The 10,836-nt window shown below is 35.9% G+C and overlaps 1 protein-coding gene across 1 annotated transcript in view; it reads left to right on the top strand.

Moving 5' to 3' along the window:
• The window catches only part of Ophn1 (oligophrenin 1), a 348,509-nt gene that overhangs the window by 161,549 nt on the left and 176,124 nt on the right, over nucleotides 1-10,836 (top strand). Inside the window, exon 5 of the mRNA XM_031365408.1 lies at nucleotides 3,588-3,659. Within this exon, the coding sequence (XP_031221268.1) occupies nucleotides 3,588-3,659 (72 nt within the window). The remainder of the gene's footprint in view (nucleotides 1-3,587; nucleotides 3,660-10,836) is intronic.

Below are 10,836 nucleotides of genomic sequence, written 5' to 3'. Positions count from 1 at the left end.
TTTTTGCATCAAGCCGGTCTATCGCATCTCTTTGGGTGTGCATCATCCCGCGACTTGAGTGAGGGTCTCCCTGCGGGGGTCTTTCACAACATGTACAATAATGTAGGTGTACATATAGTAGGTGACTTCAATACCCGACTCTCACCAGTAGACAAGTCATCCAGACAAAAACTAAGCGGAGAAATGCTAGAGTTAAACAATGTCATAAATCCAATGGAACTAACACATTTACAGCACATTTCAATCAAACACTGAAAAAAAATACCTTCTTTTTTCTGCCTGCCTCTGCCTCCCAAGTGCTGGGATTAAAGGCGTGTGCCACCATTGCCCAGAAGAAAATACCTTCTTTTAAGAAGCTCATAGAACTTCTCCCAAAATTGACCATGTATTTAGACATAAAGCTAGTCTCAACCGATAAAACAAAATTGAAATAACACCATTATTTATTCTGGCCACTGCAGAGTAAAGCTGGATATCAACAACACTAAAAAGAACAGAAAGCTTACAGACTCATAGAAATGGAAGAATTCGCTACTGATTGAAATATGTTTCAAGATAGAAATTAAGGAAGAAGCTAGACGCTGGTGGCACATAATCCCAGCACTCACAAGGCAGAGGCAGGTGGATCTCTGAGTTTGAGGCCAGGACAGCCAGGGATTGGTTACACAGAGAAACCCTGTCTCAAAAAAACAAAACAAAAATAACAACAATAAGGGGAAAATTTTGCAAATCTTTAATTTGAACAAAAATGAAAACATACCCAAACTGTGCGACCCAATTAAAACTGTTCGAAGAGACAAGTTCATATCACTAACTGCCTACATAAAAAAATTGTAGAGATCCCATGTAATGGTATACCTGAAAGCTCTAAAACAAACAAACAAACCAACCACACCCAATACAAGTAAATCATAAGAAATTAAGAGCTGAAATTAGTAAATATAGAGAAGAATGACCAAAGATAGTACAAAGAATCAATGAAACAAAGAGTTGGTCTTTTTTGAGAAAAATCAGTAAGATTGACAAATCTTTAGCCAAATTACCTGAAAGGCAGAGAGAAGGGATCCAAAGTAACAAAATTAGAGATGGGGTATATAACAAAAAACACCAAGAAAATCCAGTGACAACACACTTTAAGAATCTCTACTGCATCCAATTGGAAAATCTAAAAGAAATTAATATAGTTCTTTATGCAGATCATCTCCAAAGTTAAATCAAGATCAAATGAGTAATTTAAACATACCCAATAACCCTAAGTAAAATGAAAGCAATAATTTAAAGTCTCCCATCCCCCAAATCCCAAAGGCAGATGGGTTCAGCCAGTTATTCTATTAAAACTTCAAAGAAGAATTAACACTAATAGTCCTCAATTTATTTCAGAAAAGAGAAACAGAAGTATGACTTCCCAATTCTTTTTATGAAGCTACAGTTTTCCTAATACATAAACCACATAGAAAACTAAGAAAGAAAATTACAGACCAATTTCCCTTATGAACACAGATGCAAAAATTATTGATTAAAATACTTGAAGCCAAATCCAGGAACACATTAAAAAGTTCTACCATAATCAAGTAGGCTTCATCCCGCAGATGCAAGAATAGTTGAATTTACATAAATCAATAATGTAATCTACCATACAAATGGACTTAAAGGCAAAAAAATATATGATCATCTAATTAGATGCAGAAGAGGCCTTTGGCAATTTCCAACACCCCTTCATAGTAAAAGTCCTGGAGACACTAGAGATATAAGAGGCATACTTCAACATAATAAAAGCAATTTTCAGCAACCCTATGGCCAAAATCCACTTAAATGGAGAGAAACTTTAAGATTTCTATTAAAACTTGGATCTAGACAAGGTTGTCCACTCCCTCTACCTATTCAGTATAGTACTTGACCTCTTAATTAGAGCAGTAATAAAACTGAAAGAGATTAATGAGATACAAATAGAAAGGGAAGATCTGAATGTATCTTCAATTGCAGATGATATGATTACATATTACATATGGTATATGTAAATGATCCTAAAAATGCCACCAGGAAACTCCTATAGCTGATAAATTCTCTCAGTAAATTACCAGGATACAAGATTAACTTATAAAAATCAGTAGCCTTGTTATATTCAAAGGAGAAACAGACTGGGAAAGAAATCAAGGAAACAATACCCTTTACAGTAGGCTCAAAAAATATCTTGGGGAAACTCTAAGCAAGTAAAAGAGTTGGATAATAAAAACCTTAAGACATTGAAGGACTGAAGAAGATCACTGAAGATGAAAAGATCTCCCATGCTCATGGATTAATATGATTAGTATAGTAAAAGTTGCCATTCTGCCAAAAGCAATCTGCATATCCACTGCAATCCCCATCAAATGTCTGATACAATTCCTCACAGAAATTTAAAGGATAACTTTCAGCTTTATATGGAGACACAAATAACCAAGATATCTAAAACACCTGGCCTCAAATTGTACAAGAGCTATAGTAATAATAACAGCGTGGTGCTGGCATAAAAACAGACATGCTGATGAATGAAATCTATTTGAAAACCCAGACATAACTCCAAACACCTATTGACATCTGATATTTTACAAAGAACCAGATATATACACCAGAAAAAAAAAAAGCTAGCATCTTCAAAAATGGTGCTGATCAAAGTGGACAGCTGCATGCAGAAGAATCTGAATAGATCATCATTTGTCACCCTGCATAAAACACAACTCAAAATGGATCAAAAATCTCAACAGTTTGCAAGTATTTTATCAAGTATTTTTACATCAATGTTTATGAGAAAGATTGGTCTGAAATTCTCTTTTTTGGTTGAGAGTCTTTGTGTGGTTTGGGTATCAGGGTACTGTGCCTTCATGAATTTGGCAATGTTCCTTCTGTTTCTATTTTGTAGAATGATTTGAGTACTGGTATTAGCTCCTTTTTGGAAGTCTGGTAGAACTCTGGTTAAAACTCTCTGGCCCTGAGCTTTTTTGGTTGGGAGAATTTTTATGACTGCTTCTATTTTCTTAGGGGTTATATATCTATTTAAATTGTTTATCTGATCTTAATTTAACTTTAAAAAGTGATATCAAGAAAATGATCAATTTCTTTTAGATTATCAATTTTGTGGAGTACAGGCTTTTGAAATAAGATCTAATGATTTCTTGGGGTTTCCTCAGTGTCTGTTTTATGTCCCCCTTCTCATTTTTGATTTTGCTAATTTGGATATTCTTTCTATGTCTCTTAGTTTTGATAAAGGTTTGTCTCTCGTTGGTTTTCTCAAAAAAACAGCTCTTGGTTTCATTGATTCTTTGCATTGTTCTTTTATTGATTTCAGCCCTGAGTTTGATTATTTTTCACTGTCTACTCCTCTGGGGTGTGTCTGCTTCTTTTTTGTTCTAGAGCTTTCCTGTGTGCTGTTAAGTTGTTAGTATGAGATCTCTCTATGTTCTTTATGAAGGCACTTTACTGCTGTGAACATTTTTTTCCCCTTAGCACCACTTTAGTAGTGTCCCATAAATTTGGGTATGTTGTGCCTTTGTTTTCATTGAATTCTAGGAGACTTTTTAACCTAAATATTGTTTTTTTTTCCACTTTAGGTACAAAATGCTAGTGACTTGCTGATCAAACCCCTGGAAACTTTTCGGAAGGAACAAATAGGTTTCACAAAGGTATATTTTTGTATTAAATATAAAATGTCAAATTTAATAGTAATTGAGTAGTTGTTTAGGCTACCACTCATCATTCTGCAATGATATAGTGGTTAACTATATGAGGCCAGAAGATGCTCAGATATCCCAGATAACTGATTACCTTATTTTAGAATTTATTTCTGTGGATGTTTCCAAAAGAAATTGGTATTTGAATTGCTTGGCTTCCCTATTTCTTGTGGGTGGGTATCATCTAATCTATTGAGAACTTGAATGGAAGAAAGGGTTAGCAAAAAGTTGAATTGACTACTAGGCCACATGACTTAGGGCTTGGAGCTTTGGCTCTCGCCATTACTGCTTCTTAGGCATTCAAACCCCAATTGGAGTGCACAGCAGTAACTCTCAGGCTGTTGGGCTTTCTTACTGCCCTTACAGTTTTCATGCCCTTACAGTTTCCATGCCCTTACAGTTTCCTTACAGTTTCCATGTAGCATATTGTAAGCATAGTAATCTTATCCTCTAAAATCATATGAGCTAGCACCTTAGAAAAAATCCCTGCCCCTGAGTGCTTCTCTTCATGTCTCACTCTCTCTTTCTTACTCTCTTTATCTCACTGTCTAACTAAAACAGAAATTAGTAATAGGAAGTATGCTGCTGCTGCAACTAATAGAATCATATGCCACTTAGCAATGGGAATACGTCCCAAGAAATGTATCTGTAGGTGATTGCTTCCTTATGCGAACATCATAGAGAATACAGAACTAGACTGTATAGATCACTCAATGGAGTTTCTTGATACAATTAAGAAATGCAGTATGCATGAGATTTTTGAAGCTATGCCCGCAGGATATATATAGCATACTGTTTAACATGATGTTTAGCATACTGTTTATATATGTTTTATAAGGCTTATTCTCAAAAATAATGATACAAGTATGGTATAGTAAATATATAATCTAGCGATATAGTTATTTTTCTTTTCATGCATTAGGCATACAAGTGGATGTACTGCAGTGTTTGTGTTATTGGGAGTACAGTATAAAGCATCTAGGACATAAGTGGTACCTGATACTATGATGCTATAAGGCCATGGGAGTATCACAACGTTTTCTGCCCTTTTATGATCTCCCTCCTCTTTCTTTCTTTTCCATATCTCCTCTCTTCCTCTATTTATTCTCCTCCTCTTCTGTAATCTGTTCCTTCCCCTTTGTTTTCTCCACTTTTTTTAGACAAAATATTCGTGTGGCTCAGGGTAAAGTCCAATAACCAATCTTAGTTTTTTAAGGCCCTGAATGCTGGGCTTTCAGGCTTGCTCTACTACACCCAATTCTATTAATGATCTTTTGGGGACACTGACATGTATGCAGTCTATTGCTGAAAAATGTCAAATGTCCTTATGCAACTTATAACTATATCTAAAACTGTGAAAGCACCATCAGAACCAATAATTGATGGGCTGTGAGAATTTTGAGGCGCATAGTAGGAGACCTGCCAGTGCAGTGGAATGGTTTTTATATCTGGGGAGGATTCAGGGATAAATGAGGAGAGTGATAGAGAAAAGTCCCAGGATCTAGATTATAGATTATTGGTTGTGTAGTGTTTAAGAAATGTGGGCATTAAGAATGATTCTGATGAAATTGAATAGAAATGAGGAGGATGTTATTGAGCATTTAGGAACAGACAATTCTTGCTCTAAAGTGGCAAATAGTTTGGTGGATTTTTATTTGTATTCAAGTAATTTTTTTGGAAAGTGGAACTTGTTTGAAGCTGGGGATATGTAGTTTTTATATGTTTTAATTTATTAAAAAATTTGTGCAACTTTATATTGATCAGATCCTTCCACAAATTCTTTCCTTCCCAACTCCCCCTAGTGTTTCCCACCTATCACCCTTCCAACTTCATGTCCTGTTTTGTTACTAATAACCATTCAAGTCTAATTAGATCTGTGTATATGTGCTTGGGTGTGTGGCTACCTACTGGGGCATGGGCAGCCTACCCTTCCTCTAGCTGAGAAGATTTTCTTTTAAGTAGAGCAGGTAAGAAGCAGCTAATTTTCTTCTGTCTGTTAGTAGTAAAATTCAAGAAGGGAAAAATTGAAGAAATTTTAAAACAAAATTATCTGTAACTTAAATAATTGGATCAGTATATTCATATTTCAAAAAACCAACCAACTAACCAACCAACCAACCAAACAAACAAAACCAAGAAAGGAGGTTCTGAAGAGAAGTTGTCAAGATTAGTATGGTTGGGGCTGGAGATGATTCTGCAATTGAGAATTTGGGCATTGCTCTTATGGAGAAGCAGAGTTGAGTTCTCAGCATCTTTACTGCACTCAAAGTTGCCTGTAACTCCAGCTCTAGAGAATAGAACACCTTTATCTGGACTTGCTGTTCATCTGCTCTCACATGCACACACATACCTATATACACTGCACACAGTATAAGCAATTTAAAAATAATTAAAAGGAATTTTAAAAAGAAAGATTAGCATGGCTGTGAGCTGAGGACCTAATTAACTGTCTCAATGAAAAACTACGCAGATAGAGATTTTACCAACATTACCACCGAAGACTAAAGGAAAAAAACTAGAATGGATTGAGTCTTACAAAATGTGCTGTTCTTAAAAGTATCCCAAAGATAATTCAGAAACTATTAGGGTTCCCATTCCCATTACAGGCCCTAGGGCCAGGATGCGATCCTTCTTAGTTTATAGATAGTACTGATTTTGAGGTAGTTTGGCACTAGGGTGCTCCTACAACAGGTCTTCCAAAGATGGGCCATTGCACAAGGCATTGTGGGTCTCCCCTCCTCCTCCACAGATGCTATCATGATGAATAGTGTTTAAGGCCAACCTTTAGAAAGCTACTTGTGATTTCACCTTCCTAGGGGCTAAAAATCACATCACTCAACCAAGAAGGATTTTTCTGAGACCTCAAGTTCTCAAAGAGTTTGATTGATTTCCAATTTACCTGTCATCTATCGTTTTTTCCCTCTCTTACATTTTTGTTTTCTAGATTGGGGATGCCTGTCTTATGCCCATACCTATAGTTTTAGAAGTATGTTGGTTGTTTGGTATCAGAGGCCCACAGCTAAAAATAATTGTACAGCAACTATCAACCATATCTAAATTCTATCATAAAATGAATGGGCTAAATTTGAACTGTAGACATTTGAAGTGATACTGGAATATTTTGACTTTTGATGTTATTGGGATGGAGTGCCTCTACTGTGCCTGTTTGAGAAGAGTGAAGTTGGTGAGGACAGGGATCGGTAGAATGTTAAGTTTGTGTCTTCTCAACTTCAGATACAGAAATCCTAAACTCTGTAAAGACTTCAGTTTACTTTCAGGTTTTCAGTTACTTCATTTGGAAAAATGAGTCCCATGAAAATAATAACCATCACAGGGCTAAGTGATTTTGCGTTTTGTTTTGTTTTGTTTTGTTTTTCTATAACTACAGTAATCCTTGTGGGCATATGACAAAGAAGTAACTGAGACTTATACAAGACAAAAAAATGATAGAAGTTATAGCATTAGTACCAATAGACTGGATTGGGGTACAAGGGTCCTTTAGCTTCAGATATTTACCCCTTTACAAGTTAGGATCTCACTGTGAAGTCCAGGTTGGCCTGTAATGTCTTTTTCTTCCTTCTCTTTCAGCCTCCCCAACTGCAGAATTACTGGTGTATACTACCATGCCCAACTACATATTTCTGTTAAGCTATGCTGTCTATCTCTGTACAGGAGTGTAGGCTAGTCTCTTACTCATGATTCTCCTGCCTTAGAATCTTGAGTACTGGGCTTATAGGTATGCACAACTGCACCTTGTTTGACTTACCATTATGATAGCCACCAGATATTTAAATCTCAAGTCCTCATGGTTGTTAGCCATATTTTAAATCTTTAATAGTCATAGGATTCATAGTAATTATTTGGTTGGAAAGCTTATACATAGATCCTATCCATCATCATTGAAAGGTCTGTTGCATAATACTGTACCAGATGATTTTAGTTTCAGAATTTCTGAATTTCTTTTATTACTTAATATGTCAAAAATGATATGAGTATTTTCAGTTTAATTTCTTCAGCCTAGTGTACAAATATATTCCCAGTATATGTCTAGCATGTAACCAAAGCATCTTCCCCTGTATAGGTTAAAATGTGTCATCTTGAATGAACATCCAGTCTTAATGTTTGGAATAAGAATACACCTTACAGTGACTATTATTGGGATACCATGGCTTTTGAGTTGGATAAAGAATATGAAAGTAGCAGGAAAGAGATTTATTGTCAGGTCAAATTAGAAACTTCCACTATGAAATGGAAAGCTGTGGTTATAGGTCAGTAGTATAGTGCTTTCCCTGCATATGTGAGACCCTGAGTTCTATGCCCACCTCTCACATAAAAAGGAAAATGAAAAGAAAGTGCAAAATAATAGGTGGATGTACTCCTGGTGCTTGATATCATGAGTCAAGGTGATAATGGGCATTCAAGCATTGTGAATAATCTAGATAGCCCAGAAATACTGTATTCTACTAAGTTTCATCTGGCATCTAATTAGTATTAATATTTATTTTGGGAAGGGTACAATTGAAAAAAGAAACTTTGAAATTACAAATGTAATAGAAAAATATTTGCCATTTGCTAAATTTACAGGGCAGTTATTATCTAACACCAACAAGTTTTGAAGTGGCCACATTTAACTTGCTTTCAATCCTAGCTGAGACCAGCAAAAGAAATATAAGGATAATTCTTTTTTTTTTTAACTTTTATTGCATTATGATGAGAAAAGTTACATCATTTAAATCTGTCTGAATTTGTTAACATTTAAAAACATATTTTAAGTAAATATAATTAAATCACATTCTTGTTTCCCTTTTGTACCCCAATTCCTCTGAGAGACCTCCCTTCAATACCTACAATATCTTTTTTTGTCATATTTAAGGATAATTCTTTAGTGGTTGGCTGTCTATCTGTCATGCAGAAATAGAAATGCCATGGTATATTTTGTGTGAACCAGGCCTACTGGTTTGGTGATTTTTATCAATTCTGTCTTCTCACAGCAAACTTGTGAGGTAGGACTTAAAAATGTATCATCCTAGTGAAGAGACTGAGATTCTGAAAGGTTGGAACCCCCACCAGTCTTTTTCCAATTCTAAAGACCCGTCTTTATCAGTTGATCTAGCTTGTACTGCTACTAAGACCCACTTACTGTCAATTATATCTCAAATAGACTATCTGGAATATCCTGACAGTGAAATTTAGGCTAGAGGATATTACACTTAACTAAGGGCCAGAAAAATGAAGTTGTTAGTATACTGTTCTGTTTTCTTGTTATAGCCTCCTAGTTCACCCCTCCATATCTACTCTGTGATAATAGACAGTTCCTTTATTTATCTCTCTACGGTTATCATGGTGTTAAGCTTTCTCAATAGACTACACTGCAGGTGGAAAGGACTTCAACTTTTTAGGGGCCGCATGGTAGGGAGCTGCAATGGTGGAACTCTGCTCTAGCTGTCTACTCCGAACACATGGTGTATCACTGACCTTGAAGCTTTCTCTCTTTTTATAACATTCTGCAGGTTTATCGACTTTGAAAGGCCCCACACATTCATCATTCACCTCAACCTTCTTTTGTAGTTCACCAACCCCAGACACACATTATGGGGCCTGTCTGATGGATGAAGCATTAGTATGATGGATCAGGTGTCCTTCCTGGGCTTTTATATAGTTTGATTGTGCTTAGGGGATTCCCATTGGGCCAGACAAGTCAGATGAAGCTCATCTTCAACTTAGCATCACCCCCATCTCTGCAAACTGTGTGCTGCTTATCTCTGGAGAGATAACTTCCTCTTATCTTGTGAGAAGAAACTACCAAGCCAAACAATCAGACTTCACTTCTACCCAGAGGGTTACATTATCATGTTCCCAGTGGGGTCTGGTCCTTATCCAGTTTTTGTCTTGAATATTTAAATCTTTAGCCTTATGGGACCATACAAAAATGTCCTTAAATTGTATAGATACCCTGTTGTAAAATGATTTCCCTTTTGTATTTTTGGGGGTAGTACCTAGGATGTCGTACATGATGTGCAAATGCTCTACCACTGAACTATATTCCAATTTAAAAGTTTTATTTGTTTTTTGTTGTTTTGTTTTGTTTTGAGACAGTGTCTGAAATTGCTGGTCTTGAATTCACTCTTTAGTCTAAGAATGACTAAAACTTGTGATCCTACCCCTGTCCCCAAGCTTCAGCCTCTAAAGCACCTGGAATAACAGGTTTTGACCACCAGGCCTAGCTTGTTGTAATAATTCTTGATAGTATATTCTGTATCCTAATTGGACTAAAACTGAATACACAAAACTCTGCTGCTGACTGGGTTTGTGATTTCACCAGCAGTTGCTAGGTACTATCACCAGTGACAGAGAAACACAGCCAGTGCTGTTTACCACCAGTATCCAGAGGAGGTCCCTTCCCACTTAAGGACTTCTGTTCAGGTACAGACAGATTTTTGATTATGGTACAGAATGGAAATTAAGGATGAATCATTATAAATCAACATTAGTGAATTTTAAAGTATTTATATAGAGAGACATATAGGAATAAGATAGATTATGATCCTAAAACAGGGAGTGGGCTTCTTCAGAGACAGTGATTCTTAGATTCCCTTATAATGACTATTTATATGACCTTGGGGACATTTGAAAGAAGGAAGTGGAATGGGGAAGGGAAATATAATTATATTCTAATAGGACATAAAGTTAGCTTACTCAAAAAATGTGATTTACAGCAAGGTTTTCAGATTTAAAACTTATGTAAAGTTTAAAAGGCATGTAAACATAGTTGAGCTAGTGCATTTACATTTCTTAGCTTTTTTTGTCAATGAAATGATGTCAATTTTTTGAGGTATATTGTCTAGTATTAGAGATAAGAAACAATGGCTAATAGGTAAAACTAAAGTTTACAAACATTCTAGTCCTAAGTAAGCATCACTCATTTATGGTTTTTAATATTCATATTGGAGATGTTTTTAGGAAATAATACACTACTTTGCTTTTGTAGATTGTGTTGAAGTTTCTTGACACTGAGTCAGAAGGAAAGACTAGATCCTGGGATTCTGGGATCCTGGTATCCTGGGGTGATGAATGTTTTTCAGTCTCATGTCTCCTTAATTTTCTCTTCCTTTCTATCCTTCCTTAGTGC

The sequence above is a fragment of the Mastomys coucha genome, chromosome X (genome assembly GCF_008632895.1).
Source record: "Mastomys coucha isolate ucsf_1 chromosome X, UCSF_Mcou_1, whole genome shotgun sequence".
Taxonomy (NCBI): Eukaryota; Metazoa; Chordata; class Mammalia; order Rodentia; family Muridae; genus Mastomys; species Mastomys coucha.
Note: the sequence above shows the minus strand (reverse complement) of the source record. Positions and strands in the feature narration are given on the sequence as shown.